Source organism: Rhinopithecus roxellana, chromosome 17 (genome assembly GCF_007565055.1).
Source record: "Rhinopithecus roxellana isolate Shanxi Qingling chromosome 17, ASM756505v1, whole genome shotgun sequence".
Taxonomy (NCBI): Eukaryota; Metazoa; Chordata; class Mammalia; order Primates; family Cercopithecidae; genus Rhinopithecus; species Rhinopithecus roxellana.
The window spans coordinates 96178037-96196640 of record NC_044565.1 but is presented as its reverse complement, the minus strand read 5'-3'; the positions used below and the strand labels follow the sequence as shown (position 1 = coordinate 96196640).

General features: G+C 44.8%; 1 protein-coding gene across 5 annotated transcripts in view; it reads right to left on the bottom strand.

Moving 5' to 3' along the window:
- Window positions 1-18604, bottom strand: part of UXS1 (UDP-glucuronate decarboxylase 1) — a 92990-nt gene that overhangs the window by 26676 nt on the left and 47710 nt on the right. For 4 of the 5 annotated variants that reach the window (XM_010360991.2, XM_010360990.2, XM_030921271.1 and 1 more), the window contains 3 exons: window positions 9484-9588; window positions 5449-5508; window positions 2854-2975 (listed from right to left, as the gene is read on the bottom strand). In XM_010360991.2, coding sequence (XP_010359293.1) covers window positions 2854-2975; window positions 5449-5508; window positions 9484-9588 — 287 coding nt within the window. Of the gene's footprint in view, window positions 1-2853; window positions 2976-5448; window positions 5509-9483; window positions 9589-11939; window positions 12642-18604 lie in introns of those variants that run through there. The other variant, XM_010360992.1, reaches the window with a different exon arrangement.

Here is an 18604-nt window from a genome sequence, read left to right as displayed (position 1 = left end):
GCACCCATTCAGACAAAAGTGGGAGTGAGCATTTGGGTACCAATCTTAGGGCCCAGAGGGGCTTGTGGTCTTGGATCCATGGCTCTTCCTACAAGGGAGCACAATATTTACAACATGAATAATGGGACGGAAGCTGGGAAGAACACACTGCACCTTCTTCACAGGCCTCCTGGAACTCAGGCAAGACCACAGTGACCCTCACAGGCTCACTGCTCTTGGTCACGTCACTCCTTCCTCATCAGGAAACCACAACCTCCTCCTGTCTGCCTCGCAGCCACCAGAACTGGACAGGGCCCCAGCACCCCTAGGGTCAAGGGCACGGCCACTCCCTGACATAACGACTGCACAGTGGGAATGGGTAGGCTCCATGGGGAGGGCGGCAACATCACACCTGCTTCACACCTGCTTCACACCTGCTTCCATGCCCCTAACGTGCCACCAGAGGTGGGCCTTCCTTGGTGCTATTTCTCACCTGGGCAGATGCAAAGTGCTAAGTAGAGTGGGAGCCCCAATGAAACTACAGATCACTGACCTGTTGGCCAAGACCCCAGGTTCCACACTCTCCTTCCTAGCAAGTGCTGTACCTGTCTTCCGTGGGCCAATGCTCAAGCCTCCCGGTGTGACGGAAAGCAGCAAGTGTGGTTCCCACGTGAAGAGCCCACGGCACCCGTGTGAAGTACACTGTGAACCTGGCCACAGAAGTGACTCTCGCAGCCATTCTGCCACTGTCTGTTGGGGACTCCAGGGTGGGAGGCCCATGTCTGGTGACTCCATAGAAGGCGTACCATGCCAAGGGAGCGACAGGGACACCCTCCCCACAGGGTTCATGTCAGGGATGTTACCTTGAGCAGGAGGAACCAGCTGACCACCTAGGGTGCTTCTAACAGGTACATTACTCATAGATTTCAGGGCAACGCTGCCCATGCCATTAAGCTCCCGAGACCTATGTGAGCAGGAATGCAAATGCTGATGTTCCAGAGTTACTAGGCGTTACCTTCCTGAACCCCCAGGCACAGATGACAAGAACAGATCCAATGTTAGTATGTGTGTGAAATGCAGACCCTGGCTGGAGTCCAGGTCCCTAGAACAGTTACCTGGCATACAGTCGGTGCTCAAGAAATGCTGCCTCTATTATTACCAAATACCATAATTATCTTAAGCATATACTTAAGGTAATATGTATACCCATAAAGTTATCAACTACATTAGCCAAATAACCGTTTAATTAAAACTAAAAGCTCAATCAAAATGTCCCATTTGTCCACCAGCTTTGCCTATGTAAAAATTCACTAGGTAAGAAATACAATCATAGGACTGAAAGCAAAAGAAAACAGTTGAGAATCATATCACTCCTGGAACATATTCTAAATAAAATGCAATTATGTGTCCCTGACACTCTAGTCAGTACTCCTAAGTACCCATGCACACTGAGTGGTCCTGAGTGTCTGGGAGATCATCTGAAACTTCTGAGTCCAGATATTCTGGGCCCCAAAATGATGAAAGTATGTTCCTACTAAAACCGATTAGCATTTCGTAGAGGAAGTGGATAACGTAAGCCAACAGACTCAAGTAGCTTAGAAGGCAATTCGTTCTGCTTCTGGCCAAGAAATAAAGCAAAAAAGTTTAAATACCAACAATAGCATAAAGTTAATTTATAGATCTTTAATGCTGGCATTTCATTAAACACACGATGAGAAAGAGAGTCCTCGACATCCTCTCCCACCCGTCAGAGAGCCTACCTGGCTTTACACCGCCCTGTCCTCTGTGGTACCATGGGGAGGGAAGGCGATTAAACTCTCATCCGAGGTCAGGAGCAGGTGACCTTGGCACATGCTTGACTGGGGCTCTGCCGGGACCTGAGACAGATGGTCAGGAAAACTCCTGGATGCTGGTCATGCTGACAACACTTTCCCCTCCTATAGAGCACACAGCCAACAGTTCCCCAGGCTCACCTGCAACTGGACCCTGGGCCTGACAGCACTGCTCCCAAAAACAGACACTGCATCTACCAACAGCCTGTCCTGGACCAATGTTCCACAGCCACGTTGATTTACCTGCATGTCCCACCACACCAGAGGGCATTTTCATGAGGATGTGAAAGTTCAGACCCAAGTCCAAGGACACACTCAGTGAGAACATGAATGGAATATCCTGTACCTGGGCCTCCACCTTCTCTGCACAGTTGATTGGCTCCTGCACTGCCCGGATGTGGGCAAGGCAAGCTTTTTACACACCCTTTGTCAGAGATAAGAACTGAGAGAATGAAGGCTTAAATCTTAGAGTCATACAGCAGTACAGCCAGTGTGGCAACCTCAGCATGTTGGTCTGTGAGCAATTTCTACTATAACATGCGGGAGACCGAATCTGTGACATAAAATATCCTTGGCAAAAGCACCTCAGCACAACAATGACTAATGAAGAAAGCGTGAAATAACGTAAATACATATCAATAACAATTCCTAAAGCAGTTCAAATTACAGCAATAATGCATCCATTTTTATACTTAATTGATAGAAAAGTAAAAAAAGAAGATCCATTGATTTGGAGGCTTCAGGAAAAGAGGCACTTCTTAGCTGCTGGTGAGCAAATGGCAATGAAGAAGCATTCTGTTCATAGTCATAAAACAGTATTCCAAACCCAAGAACTGATCTCTAGGAAATCATTTTTAAAATAAGGAGATACATGGAAAAAGCTGTTGATAATACTATTAATTTATAATACTGGGAAACTGAGCTTCCCAAACACCTATCCCCAGACAAAATCAGTCATGGCATTCATTCCTTTACAGCACTTTACATCTCAGATCAGGGGCTCAGCACGCCTAAACCGCAAGCCCAGACCCTGGGAAAATACCTGCTTCATGTAGGCATAGCACATGGTCTCTGCGACACGTTTGCCTTCATCATAGCAGGCCCGAGGTCCTATTGGATTCACGTGGCCCCAGTAATCCTCACTTTGAGGGTGGACTTCAGGATCTATGATGGGAAAAAAGTGAGACTGTTTTCATCTTTCTGTTTTCCAGTTCATATCAATAATGCATATTTATGATGCAAAAGGGAACTTCGGAAAGACCCATTTAGAGATGGAGAGATGTATTAAAGAGGCCACCTCAGCTTTCCGTTCTCTAAGTTCCAGTAGGACATGATATTAAGCAATGACAACATTTTACTTACAGGGGGAAAAAAAAGAAAAAGATCAGGTCTCCCAATTTTAAGTTTTCCCTCTCTTTCGTAAATTGTTCTTCACTTTTAGAGTGCTACGCAAATTACAATTAAACACAAGCTATGTGAAGAGATACATGGTTTTGTTTTATATTTATAAAATCGGTAACTGGAGCAAAACATGTATTTATTGAAAAAAATGAAAAACGCAGCATCTGTGGAACATGATGACTTTGACACGTGCCATCAGCAGAACAAATCGGGACCTGTGACAAGATAACGTGGAGGCTCCTGTAGGGCAGGTGGAGGGATGGGGTGTTCCCTGGCAAATGGGTGCCTGTTCTTCTAGCCCTCATTTTACACTCCCGATTCCTGTTTCTCTATCGTATAAATCAACCACGCTTTAAGACATACCAGGGGAAGAGACTATTGGAAGAAAACAAGTAACAAATTCTTTTATTCACACAAGTATATTTCTGGAATGTGAATATACATCTAATTTATTTAGTACACCTAGAATTTTATACATACTTGAGTACAACTATGATATAAAACGTGTAAGTCTTTGCCATGAAATCTGGACAAAAAGATGCATTGTTATCAATTCCCATCTTGTTTATCTTACCCCTGAAGTCTGACTTGGGACTCAGTGGGCCTGAGCAGGTGCAGGGAGGTAAACAGACAGGTATCCTGCCACATGTCTACTCAGCGGATCCCTCTGGGTCAGCACAGCCTCCGCGGCAATGCAGAAGTGTGCTGCAAAGAAAGGTCTATGTATCTGCTGCTGTGGTTTAAAATTCCCTTTCGAAGGGCTAACTTCTCACTGCTCAGTGAGAGAAAAGTTCTAAGGAAAATACTTCCTGAGAGAAGGGAATCATTGACTTAAATTCACAGAATGTACCAGATGATTGATTTCAGCCCTTTTTTCTGGGGCTCTTTGACAAGAGCTGGGCAAGCTACACTCCAAAAGAGATGGTCATAAATTTGACAAAGGACAAGAAAGAAAAGGCTGGGTACATCCATCTGTCCCTGGACTGGCACCGTCTGGACTGAAATGCTCAGGACAGCAAGCTTCTAAATAAGTCCCCTTAAGTAAAGATCCAGAGTAAAAAATAATTTCCGATCATCTCCCCTTTCCAGCATTCTGTGAGGCTAAGACACTAAGCAAATGCTCCACGAAAGTTTACTTTGGTTATTCAAGGTCAGAGGAGAGCACTTGGTAACTTCCACAAATTACACTCTCCAATTATTTAGGAAGCCTAAGGAACACAGGCTCCTGTCAGACATGCAGATAATAAATGAGACAAGTGGGGGAAGCAGGGTGGCTGTGGGAAAGATGTCACTGTGCCCCTCTGGACAGACACCATACCCCACAGGTAGGGAGGGGCACACTCTGCTCTTTTATTAATAACTGCTGAGGACTTCAAAAAAGTAGACTATGAACTACCTTTTCATAGAGATTACAAAGAATATCACTGCATTTAGAAGAATTTCTCTGTTGCTATGATTTTTTTCATTTAGTTTCCTTACTTAAAAAAAAAAGTCTCTTCTGATTTTACCCTCTCACTTCCTTCTCTCGTCCACAGTAAGAATGTAAAATAGAAAAATTGCATCATACCAGGACCTGGCTTCCGCTGCATCAGCGAAGCAGTTCTCCTAAACCTTGCACACCCAGCTGGTTTGGGGCTGAAGAGAAATCAATACAAATTGGAAATAAAGCCCCTGGTCCCCACCCCTCAACTCCTTCCCAGGCAGGGAAGGAGAGGAAGGCTGTAGCTTGGTAAAACAAACTCATGGGTGTTCTGACACTATCTGCTTAAGGTTCTTCCAGAACTCGTTATACAACAGGGGAGGCAGTAAGCGCATGTCTCTTCTCCCAGGAAGCCTTAAAGGCCAGCCCATGAGCTCTTGGGAGGTCAGGCATGCAGCATGCATGACTCACATAGAAGAACGACATGTGCTAGCCAAACAGGTAAAAAGATAGTGTGATTTCTGGGGTGTTTTCAGAGCAGAATGGCAGAAACACTTCTGTGGAATCATAAACGGTGGGTCTTTATTGGCCAGGTGACAGGGTGCAGTGCTCCAATGATGTGTGATCAAATAAGAGAGGTTGTCCCACCGGGCAGAGGAGCTTGGCAACCCGGGAGGCTGACAGGTAGGCTCTTGTGCACAAGAGGAGCATGGGCAGGCTGAGTCTCCTCAGAAAAGAACCCTGGACTCTTCCGAGATAGGATGAAAACAGTCCAAGGGCTGGAGTGAGCGTACCCTGAGAGAGCCCCCTACTCACCTCCATACACCTCCGATGTGGAGGCCAGGAGCAGACGGGCGCCGACTCGTTTTGCCAGCCCTATAGAAAGCAAAGACATGATAAAAGAGACTCAATTTACATGTGCGGGCACATTTTTTGCTGGCCAATTTAAGCAATGTTTTAGTATTAAAGACATTTAATTATCTATCCAATTATCTACTCTTACTGCATCTGCATTGGCACCAAAATAAACAAAACAAATGCAGTAAGAAAAACATAAATGGATTCTCGGAAGGCCAGTATTTTGTTGAATACTTGTCATAAGCAGAGCCAAATGCAGAATCTGTTAGCTTGATAAAGTGTGATTTGAGGAGTTTCGTGAGGCACTCCTCTGCCCCCAAATACTACCCCATATTGTACTGGGTAACTTTCCCTTGGTTGGCAGAAGGCAAGGCCCTTCTCTCCTTAACTTCCACAATGGTCCACCTGCCACTTCCTGAACATGTCCTGGGCTCTTCTAACTGCCCATGCCACCCTGTCTGGATAACTGTCCACACATTCTTCTTCCTCCTTTGCGGTTCAGCTTACACAGCACCTTCTCCAAAGCAACTGTCACATTCCTCAGTCCTGCTCTGAACTCCTTCCCTGGACTGGCCACTCACATGTAACTGACTAGAACATCATTATCTATGGTGGTCAAGTAAGTATGGAAAGTCGTCCAAACTCATTCACAGAGTCCCAGTGTACAGAGGTTCATTACAGGCTCCAAGACCCCCCTGACCTTCATTAACCCTGCACTTAAGACAGGGGACATTACCCATCCCCAATCGCCACTACACTAGACGGGGGCTATGTGGACACCCCTCAGCTCTGTCCCCCACACAGAGCAGGGGCCAACACATGCCCACAAAGCACTGCTAGGAGGGTGTGACAAGCTAGGCACATGCAGCCTATGTGCGCTTCTGGGCGAGGCTGGTAGGGGTGGAAGGATTCTAGCGTGTGGGAACCAGAGGTATTAGTGTGTCCGACAATGTAGTAGCTTCAAAATGAAGGACCCTGAGATCTTTTTCTTCCTGATTAAATTTTTAATTTTGAGATATTTGTACATTCAAATTCAATTGTACAAAGTAATAGAGGGACCTTATGTATCTTTTACCCAGATTCCTCCAATGCTAAAACTTGCAAACCAGATTGTGTCACTATCAGGACATTGACATTGATATGACCAGTGACTATTTCCACTGAAACGGACATTCCATTGATAAAAGTGATAGAGCATTTCCATCTCTACCAGGATCCCTCACATGGTCCTTCTGCAGCCTCTCCTCTCTCCCTCCCACCTGCTGACCCCTGGCAACCACGAACCAATTCTCCATGTCTATAACTGTGTCATTTCAAGGACGATACACAAATGGAACATGACCTCTTGGGACTGAATTTTTTCACGGAACATATTCCCCCCTCAAAATCTATCCAAGCTGCAGTGTGTATCAACAGATCCTTCCTAATCTATTGCTGTGTACAATTCCAGGGGATATATGTATGCGCTGCCGTTAACCATTCACCTATGACAGGACATTCTGGTTGCTTCTCATTTTCGACCTCTACCAAAAAAAGCTGCTATGAACATTCATACAGGTTTTCATGTGAACATAAATTTTCATTTCTCTGGGAGAAGTGCCCAAGAATACAATTACTGAGTCATATGGTAGGTGCATATTTAGTTTTTTAAGAAAGCATCAAACTGTTTTCCAAAGTGACTATACATTTTATATTCCCCTCTACCTGAGTTCTTTCTAGTTTATAGTTTTCTCTGAACTTTGGTCACAAACACACATCACAAATGCAATGTGTTATATTTCAAAAACAACCGAGTTTAAAGATTTTGAAACTAGGACTACTTCTGTAGCACTTTCATGGAATGACTTATGCAGGATCTACAGAGGCAACTGTCAGGGAGTGAAGCCAAGGGAACTATCCTGCTGCTACAGTGTCTGGGGGTTACGAAAAGCTTTCATCAGAGGAAGAAGTCTAGCACAGGGTCTGGGAGGCGGGCAAGTTACATAGAGGAAAGGGTCTCACCAGGAAGAAGCCAGGCAAAGTTCATGGCATCTTATCTCAAGTGCAAGATGGCTAATGACGGCTCCTCTCCGTTCAGAACACAAAGTCCAACGTGGGTTTCTTTCCAGCCTACCAATGGTCTCCCTTCGCCCTTTGTCAACATCTCTCCTGGAAGACTCTTTACCATTCCTGCAAGGCCTCCACATTCGATCTCAGTCACAGCTCAAACCCTAGCTTGAGTCACTTTTGCATTTAACTCTAATAGCATTTTGCTGAGGCCTCTCTTTGGGAGCCTTTCCCATCCTACTAGGTATCACCGACACTTATGCCCATTCAGCAGCCCCCACCCCCCATGGGGCGCCGAGTGCAGAAGAGCCTGAGGCAACCCCATCTGAATCTGCCCCACAGTGACAGGACCCATGGGCACAGTGACTGCATCCCCTAAGTAGGAAGAACAAATGGAATCTCTCTAAACACCAAGTGCATGATGAGCTTTTCCTCTACGGTCTAGTTCTGGTATGATGCAGGGGTAGGCGCTTGTGATGGCAAGAAGACGGCACCACGCACACCTCTAAGCAGAAGCAGCAGCACCCTGTTCTGTCGGGGACCAGAGCAGGGGACGGTAACAAAGAAGATAAAGCTCTTTCCAGACAGGAAGAATGAATCATCTTACTCCAAACAACTTGACCCTTGTGATGGTTCATTTTATGTGTCAACTTAGGCCACGGGATGCCCAGGAATCTGGTTGAACATTATGTCCGGGGGTGTCTGTGAGGGTGTTTCCAGAAGACAGGAGTATCTGAATCTGTAGACTGCGTAGAACAGATGGCCCTCCCCAATGTGGATGCATCATCCAGTCCCTTACAGGATTGACTGGAACCCAGAGATGGAGGAAGGTCGACTGCTTACACAGAACATTGATCTGCCCTCGGCTCTCCAGTTCTCAGGCCTTGGAACTACACCCCTGGCTTTCTTGGTTCTCCAGCTTGCAGAAGGCAGACAGTGGGACTTCTCGACCTCCATAAGCATGTGAGCCAAACCCTCGTAAGTAATCTCTTTCTCTATATCTCTACACATCCTATTGGTTCTGTTCTTCTGTAGAATCTTGACTAGTACCACCCCCTAAAATATTGCATCTAAGAGATAAACCAATCTCTGGCCACCCTTTCATTACCTTGACTCCACGTTTTGTTCAAATCAAAATTTAGTGCTGTATTTCCCAAGTCTATTTGTAGAACCTGTATTAAATGTTCCTACACTTAAATCCATCATTTACTTGCCATCTTAAAAAGCGGTTCCTTTCTTCCACTTTGCAAATAATCAAAACCCAGGGAGTTTTTTGAAAAAAAACTGTGCCAAATTTAAGCATGCCTCCAATTTTAAACATTAATATGTGCATATTACCCAGAGCTATAAATCTAAGGCATGTCATTTGTGAATATACACATATTGCCACCCTTAACAATGCTCTCTCTTCCATCTTTCATGAATGCGAACCCTGAAGTCCAATCTAGGGCAGGCACCCCATCTTGATAACATCCCATACAGATGTCTCCATCCATTCCTTCAAAGAGTGCTACTGAAACAACCGTGTGTAAGGCCATGCCAAGCCAATCTCAGGATGAGAGCCACCACTGCCTCTTTCCAGCATGAGGCATGCCACTTATCCTTGGCATTCATCAACTGGTTTCAGAGGAGAGGAGGAGGGGAAGGCTGGGTGGTCACATGAAGCGCCTGTGGTCACTCCCAGGGGATCTACACCAGGGTGCTGCAGCCTGATTACTATGATGCATGAAAAGTTAGAATATTAGAGTATCTCCTCCATGACATATTCTGATGACAAATAAAGTCACACTGAAATAACACTGCAAAACTGCCAAATACCACAGGCAGGGCGACAAGGGACGATAAGGGACTCAGATCCAACTCTAGTAGAAGATTCAATGTCCTATGCTTATAATCATCTAAAATATTCCCAGCAAGAGCCAAAAAAAAAAGAAAATGACAACTTACCCAACATGTTTAATGTCCCAATCGTATTGGTCTTTAATGTCTTGATAGGATTATACATGTAGTTTGGAGGGGAGGCTGGAGATGCCAGATGGTATATCTGGTCAACTAAAGGAGACAAAACAGAAGCCTATTACTTTAAAAAAAAAAAAAAAAAACCACTAAAAAAAATACTGACCTCCTAGGATATACACTGTATAACAAACGTATTAGTATATCTTTCACCGAAATCAAGTTATTTTATTCTTTATATAAACTAATTTACATTTGTAATTAGAAAAAGGTTAAACAAAAATAGAAAGTCTAATTATCTGGAAACAAAAACATGTGCTGGGTCAGTTATTTGAGTCTGTTCTCGTGTAACCAGAGTCAATTCGATTACTGAGTTGATTGTTTTCTGAAATATTTGTCCCAGATAAAGCACTCAAATCAGAAGGAAGACTGATTTTTTTCAGACACAGAATTAAGCATGAATTTTTTTTTTAGTTTGTGAGGCAAATATGACTTAAAACCAAAGACACAGAACTATGGGAGAAAGTAGCCTTTCCTTTGTTAATGCATCCTGTATACATAAAACCAGACCCTGAGACCATGGGGAGGGAGGGAGACGGGTTTTTAAAGCCATGAATGGCAAAGCAATTCAGATTCCACACAACCCCTGCTCCTCCTGCACAGGCATTCACTTTAACATCACTATCCACAGCCCTCCAGCACAGATCCAAGTCAGGTAACACCTGCACACAGCAGAGAAGTCTTCGGGGACCAGCCTCTCACTGGAATGGCAGCAACAGACACACACACAGGAGCAATGCCATCCTTTCAGACAAAGTCCATGTCATGCCATTCTACTTTCAGCCACTGGTGAGGAAACACATCCACCATCCACAGGAGAGTGAGGAACAGGGATCTGAAAGCTCTGCTGCCAAAATGAGTCCTCCCTGGCACATGGATGTGTAAGAATATCTGCAGGGGCCCCTCTGCCTGGCCTTCCGGGCTCCCCCTGACCAGGTAACTGCTGCTGTCTTCCCTTTCCCAATGCTAGGAATGGAAGAGCTGAAGATCAAGCCTTTGAGCCGCAGCAGGTCAGTCTAGAGGTTCTCAATCAATCCTGACTGTGCACCAGTCAGCCAGTGAGGTAATGCCTGGGTCCCCAACACCCTGAAGCAAGCTGGGAGACTCTAGACCTTCATATATATACATATACACACACACACACACATATACATGCATATATACGTGTGTGTATATATACATATATATTTTAACATTTGAAAGTCAAGTCTGAAAACCAGTGAGTTTATTTAGAAATAGAACCAACGCTTATGAGAAGAGTAATCTTTTTGTAAACAGAACTAACAAAACCCAAAATCTTTAAAATTATTGACGGTCTGTCAAGATGCAAGTTCGCTGAAAGGAGCTGCCCAAGTAAAAGAAAATCCCGTGACTGCTGTTCCCACCCCCACAAGTTATTCTGAGCTGAAAAACTGCTAAAAATAAAAGACGAACTAACATTCTATTATACAAATTGTAATTTAACAAGACACCTTTTAAAAATCAGTTTTCACAAAGTCCCGTAATTCTAAGGCCAAGCTATCTTTTGCAGTTTCCAGCTAGGTCCAGCACAGATCGGGTCAGTTCCTGCACACCTGCTTCCAAGCTCCAGGGCTGCAGGTACAAGCAGCAGACCATTAGCCCCAGAAACAGGCACTGTGCTGCCTCCTCTGAAGATGACTCCTCATACCCACTGCCACTTTGGAGCGGGACTGTGCCAAGTTCAAAACCAAATGAGGGCTGGGCACGATGGCTCACGCTTGTAAACCTAGCACTTTGGGAGGCCGAGGTGGGTGGATCACTTGAGGTCAGGAGTTCGAAACCAGCCTGGTCAACATGGTGAAACCCGTCTTTACTAAAAACTTTTAAAAAATAGCTAGGTGTGATGGCAGGCACCTGTAATCCCAACTACTCAGGAAGGTGAGGCGGGAGAATCACTTGAACCTGGGAGGTGGAGACTGCGGTGAGCCAAGATGGCGCCATTGCATTGCAGCCTGGGCAACAAGAGCAAAACTCCATCTCAAAAAAAGAAATAAATAAAATTTAAAAATTAAAAAAAAAAAAAAAAAAAAAAATGAACCTGGCCGGACCTTCGGAGCTGAGTACGACACCACAGAGTCTGCTCAAGTGTGCCAGACCTGGAACCTGCTGCCACCTGACTCACACTCACGGGCATTTCTGCTTACACAGACAGGGTCACCTTACATTCCTCGAAGAGAGTCTAAACAACTCTGTATGGGTTGTGATCTAACACAACAAATTATTCATCACTATCTTTACTCTTGAGGTGACAAGGTATGCAAGGAAAGACAGGAAACTGCATTAAAGGCTAAGAGGGAAGAAGTGTGCCTTGAGAGAACAGGAAACCGCCCCGACATCAAACAGAAAGCCACTGTCATTAGCCTCGCACTCCTCCCTCCTCATCTTCTCCAGTCCTGGCTTTCTTCTTCAAAGCTCAATGCAGACGTCAGTCTGTGTGGGAAACCTTCTCACTGCCCTTGGTCAGAAATAACCCCTTGCCTGCACCACTAGTCCACAACGGCTCAGCGCTGCCTTGTCCAGAGATTCACACATGCCTTCCTCACTAGATGATGAGCTCCCCAAGCACAAGACGCAGGCCTTTCCCCTCCTGATGCTCTCCACAGTGAGGACTCTGCAGGGAGGGAGGCCCCCTCGGTCACCCACAAACGCAGACTCCTGAGCTCACTGCAGGTCTCACGCTTCAGGATTTCCAGGAGGGCCTGGAAACCTTCCATTTACAACAAACACCCTTCCACAGTGCTCTGGTCCAGGCCAATTTGGGAACAGGGCTCCAAAAAAGTTAGCTGAGAGAAGAACTGAGCGTAAACTGGGGTTTTTCCATCCCCAAAGGCCAGTCCATCTGGTTCGGTGTTTCTTCCTCATTGGACAGGTCAGTCCCACTGCTGCTCCGGAAGGCTGAGGGCTGCCCCGTCAAACTGTCGAGACGTTCAGTTAAGTAGCGGTGCTGCTGCATCCTCCCATTTGAGAGGAAACTGAAAACTCCATGAAAATCTGAGTTTCCCACCACCCACTCTCCTCTGAGAACGTGTTCTTCCTGTAACGTTAACAATAACTCCAGTTCCTATCCTAAAAAGGACACTGCAGCAGAGTCTGTTGGTTAAATAGTCTGCTGAGCAATTCTGAAGGGGAGAAAAGAGGGGAAATTCAGAACAGGGACAAATAACCAGCAATGAGAGGTGCCAGGTAAACACGAAGTAACATTAGTAACAACCGGCTTCAGGATGTAAATGAAGCAGCGAGGCTAACCCTCTAACCCTCACAACCCAGGACGAAGGCCTTTGGAACATGTCAGCTGCACAGTTCAGAGTACACCAAGCATGAGCCTGATGTTTCAAAATCCAAGCTGAGGTGGGGAGAGGAAGTCAAAGGGGGACAGAAAGGCAGCCCATTCACGGGTGCCCACACAGCCGTTCAGAGACCGCTTAGAGACCCTGCCACGACCTTTCACATTTACAAAGCCATGTGCTGGGAGTTCAGCTAGAAAAATAGAAGTCTCGAGAAATGAGCCTAAAAGAGCTCCAATTAATGATCAGCAGCATTCCTACCAGAAAGCAGGCAGGGTAATCTTATGTTGGGAAGAGGCTGGGTAAGGGCATGGCTGCGACTTGCTCGGCCCTTCTGTGAATTCTGACCAGGAAAATCCAACCAGTCAAACCACAAATGAACTCTCTATAGGGTCTTAGGTGGAATTTCACTGTGCCCAAAACCCACATAAATGACACATAAATAGGGAAGAAAAAAAATCACCATAGGAAGAGAACAACTCGGAATAACCTGAAACCACTGTTCAGAACACATCGGAGAAATCAAGCATTTCCTATACCAAAAAAACCTCTTCCACATAAAAACTGAGTGTAGCTTCCACTCCTTTGTTGATTCTCTTTTTACTTTTGTCTTAAGTTGGTGACATAGTCTGTGTCAAGCCTCATTCTGTGCCACTCCCACGCTCTACGAAACTGCCAAGGGCCAGTTAAGGATTTGTACCATGAGACTGAAGACTGTGGAAACACTAAAATGCAAAACAATGGGTTAGTTCTTTCTGTGAACTCACATGATTATTTAGCATATACTGAATTCCCATCATAAAAGACACTTACAGTAGAATTCTCTTTCTCCACACTCGAGTCAGAGGTTTTACAGAAATACTCCCCAACGAGATGTTCCTCTCTGCAATGGGAAGTCTCACAACATGGCCCTAGCCTTTGTCTCCAGAAACAGTATTTAGGATGGAAAACAGGAACGAAGAAGATACAGAACTTCTCAAAGTATAAAGACCAAATTTCTCTCGGCACAAAGAAGCAAAACAGCAAGCTTTTCCCTTCATTTCATGTCAAATGTATTTACTTAGGGCAAAGGCTGCACACACTAGAAACTGGCTCAGCCCCCGGGAGCTGGGGTTGCCCGCCAGTGCTGTCGGCTGTTCTGAGCGAGGGGCTCACCTTCCCTGGGAAGCCACCGCAGGGGAAAGAATTTCCAGTGTCCTAGGCTGCTCCACAGGAAGCCCCCACAGCTCCAAATTAAACAGAGGGCGATCTCTAAGAGCCGCCACTGCAGTTTTATTTACATTTACAGTATAAACTGAAAGCTGAGAAAAAAATTTCTAAATGATACTTCAACAAAAATATTCTATTCAGAGCTGCATGCTTTAAATGTCTACATAAACATGGACTCAATCCCCTTGGCAAACACTGTTTCCACCCCTCCTCTTTAGGGTGGGTGCCCAGGGTTAATGGCTTGGCTCTCCTGTCTTCCCTCTCCTGGTGCCCCCACCCCCAGCCCTCCACAGGAACTGAGCATCCAGGCAAAAGGCAGGTAATGGACAGGACTCCACGTCTTGGTTTCCTCACCTAAAAAATGAGGAAAATAGCTGCCTACTTCGCACAGGTATTGACATAATTAAACTTGCCAACCATAAACAGCAATTAGAATAGCACTTGGAATATAGTTAAGTGTTAGCTATGGACACTTCCTTCTTTTTATTTTCCTGGACCTCTTCAACAGAGATACTACAAGTTCCCAGTACTGGTCTTCCCATGACACAATGCGCATTTCTGCCTTTTCCTGTTTCTCATGGAAACGCTGATCTCAAGATCACTGTTTATGCAGATGGTGGAAAAGTAAATTGGGACAGTATTTCAGGGAAGCACAGGTGCTCTGTAGCAGGACCCTGGGAAAGCCAGTGTACTATGAAAATGATGACAGAGACACAGATGCGTGGCTTTCTGAAGCATGGTTTATGATGGCCCCAAACTGCAATCAACCTAAAGATCCAACAACACAGGACTAAGGAAATTACAATATATTCATAAGAAGGCAACTTGCTAACAAGTAATGTTGAGGGGAAAAAAACCCGTGTCTTGGTAAAGAGATCTAGCTAGTATAGTCACAAAACAGAACACTAAGCAGCTGCCAAAAAAGGTCTCTGTATATGATATACATGAAAGATCACCAGGACATAGTAAGTGGAAGAAAATAAGATTCAGGATAATACACAATAGGTTATATAAAAAGAGAGAACTATAAATACCTACTTGTGTTAGTTGGGTCACATACAAACACTGCAGATGAATACAAAGAAAGGATCAACAGCTGTTTCCTGAGGAGAGCTGAGAACTGGCAAGAGGAAGACTTTATAGTTATATCTTTTCCATTTTTATGTTTATTATTTATTTATTTATTTATTTTTGAGACAGGGTCTTACTCTGTCACCCAGGCTGGAGTGTGGTGCCGTCATGGCTCACTGCAGCCTCGACTTCCCGGGCTCAAGTAATCCTCCCACCTCAGCCCCCTGGGTAGCTGGGACCACAGGTGCATGCCACCACGCCTGGCTAATGTTTGTAGAGACAGGGTTTTGCCATGTTGCCCAGGCTGGTCTGGAACTCCTAGACTCAAGCGATCTGCCTGCCTCAGTCTCCCAAAGTACTGGGATTACAAACATGATCCACTGTGCCCAACCATCTTTTCCATTTATTTTTTAAAATAATTGAACCACATAACCATATTACCTATTAAGCATGCTTTTAATTCGAAAAAAAATCACATTTAGGAAAACAACTGGATGTTAGCTTCAATGGTTTTTTGTTTTGTTTTGTTTTTTGAGATGAGGTCTTATTCTGTCACCCAGGCTGGAGTGCAACGGCACTATCTTGGCTCACTGCAATCTCTGCATTCTGGGTTCTAGAGATTCTCATGCCTCAGTCTCCTGAATAGCTGCGACCACAGGCATGCACAAGCATGCCCGGCTAACTTTTTGTATTTTTGGTAGAGACTGGGTTTCACCATGTTGCCCAGGCTAGGACTCAAATTCCTGAGCTCAAGTGATCCACCCTCCTTAGCCTCCCAAAGTGCTGGGATTATAGGTGTGAGCCACCACGCCCAGCCAACTTCCTCAACAGTTTATAGAAAGATTAAAAATAATTTTCTATCTGCCTTGTAAAATACCTTTCTACATTTTCTTTAACACGTATGTATTATCTTCATCATAAGGAAAAAAGATTCTTTTGAAAAGAGAAAAATATTTCAGACTCTCTTCCATCTCATTCTTTATCAAATATATAAACAAGAAACCTAATTCTTTCATTTAGTTGAAAGTATGTTTAATCTCTCGAGATTTCTCCTTTGTTCCATATGTTATGTAGACGTTTGTTGTTTCATCACTAAATATTTTTGTAATTTTCCAGATATCTTTCTATTACTAATTTCTAGTGTAATTTCACTCTGGTCTGAGAGGACACTTTATAGGACTCTATTCTTTCGGGTTGGCTGAGGTGTCCTTTAAGGCTCAGAATATGATCAATCTTGGAGAATGTTCCATGTGGGCTTCAAAGGAAGGTACATTTTGGCATTGTTGGATGAAGTGGGCATTATGAGGGCAGAAAGAGGGAAGAGATGGAGGGGGCAGCAAGCGGGAAATTATCAAGGGCACAGAAGGACTGATGCTAAGGCTGAGGACCCACTGAAGGAGAAAGTGGAAAACAGGCTTCAAACTACAGAGGCAGAGAAGCATCTGTGACACACAGTCACAGAATTGGCGAAAATGGCCTAGAGCAGCTATGATATCAAAGCTCGCAGTTAAAGAAGATAATTTACTTATTAAAACACTATTTTTATTAGGTTCTGGCTTCTCAGTAGTACTGAAATTTTATGAACAATAGTGTCATAAAATAAATATTTCTTGCCATGTGCTAAAAAAGAGAAGAAAGTAGTAATATTAATAGGTATCATTTAGGGGAGGCCCAGGCGGGTGGATCACAAGGTCAGGAGATCGAGACCATCCTGGCTAACACGGTTAAACCCCGTCTCTACTAAGAAATACAAAAAATTAGCCGGGCGTGGTGGCAGGTGCCTATAGTCCCAGCTACTCAGGAGGCTGACGCAGGAGAATGGCGTGAACCCGGGAGGCGGAGCTTGCAGTGAGCCGAGATGGCGCCTCAATGACTGCACTCCAGCCTGGGTGACAGAGCGAGACTCCGTCTCAAAAAAAAAAAAAAAAAAAAAAAGGTATAATTTGGGCAGCACTTAGTGAAATGAGGGCCCAGTGCTGTGCTAAGTCCTCACAGTAGTTTTCTATTGCTGCCTAATCAAATTTAGAGGCTCAAAAAATATCCACCCACGATCTGATCTGACAGGTCTACAGGACCGGGCACGGTGTGGCTCAGCTGGTTCTTGGCTCTGCCTCCCCCCAGGCAGAAATCAAGGTGTCAGCAGGGCTGTGTTCCTTTCTTCAGAGGATGATTCAGGATGATGGCAAAATTCAGTTCCCTGAGGCTGCAGGACTGAGGTCTCCTTACAGGCTCTCAGCGGGGAGCTGGTCTCAGCTTCCAGAGGCTGTCAACACTCTCCCGCTCATGGCTCCTTCATGGCACCCAGCCAGGGTGGCTCAGGTCCCTCGCACACTGCAAACCTCTCCAGCTTCCCTTCTGCCTGGTCTCCCCGTGGTGTCCCTCCTATCCAGTCTCTCTACCTGACTCTTCCATTCTCTGTTGCTGCCTTTGATGCTTCATGTGACTGTGGGGGCATACCCAGATAATCCAGGATCATGCTTGTTTTAAAGCCAGCTGGTTCATAACCATGATTCCATCAGCAAAGCCCTGTGACAGAACCACCTAGCATCTTGGGTTGAACCATGGGAAGGGGCATCTTAGCAGGGAACTGTGAGAATCTGCCTGCCAGGCCCTGTCACATGCATCACCTCAGTTAACCCCACAGCAATCCCAGGAGGAAGTCCAAGAGGAAAGTGAGCCCACTGAGCTATAATCTACATAGCCTCTTACACTTTACAAAAACTACAGCTTCACTCCAAAATGAACTCCAAACAGATGACATAATTAACTGTTTAAAAATGAAGCAAAAAACCAACCAACAAAATAACACCACAGCTGCTTTCTAAATATTAGATTAAATAGTCATCTAACCTTGGAATGGTTAGAGCAGAAAGAGAACAGAAGAAACAGCAAAACGGATATGAACAGATGACACTATGTTATAAAATTTCAATCAAACGAAAAGGCAAAAACTTTGCCTTCGTGGGAAAAATGCTAAATACAAGCCCAACAGTTAACATTCCTATTACAAAGAACTCATACTAAAAGAATATTTTTTAAATGGACTAACAAAACCATTTGTATTTCTCTGATGAATTAACATGTTAAAGTCTAACCATATTTAGTAACCGGAGAAATGTACATTGAACCACTGGTTTTCTATCAAATTAGCAAGATCAAGGGATTGGCAGAGTGCGTGCTGGTGAGGACCTGCTTCCTGGTTCATATGTGCATATTCTCATCATGTCCTCACATGGTGGAAAGGCCAAGGGGGCTTTCCAAGGCCTCTTTTATAAAAACACTAATCCCATTTGTGAGGGCTCTGTCTCCATGAACTGATCACCTCCAAAGGCCTCACCTCCTAATACCATCACTGTGGGGCTTGGGATGCCAACATATGAATTTGGGGGGACACTAACATTCAGATCATAGCAGATGTGTACTACAGGAAAGTTACTTCAACAGGTCCACGAAGTTCAGGACCAGGG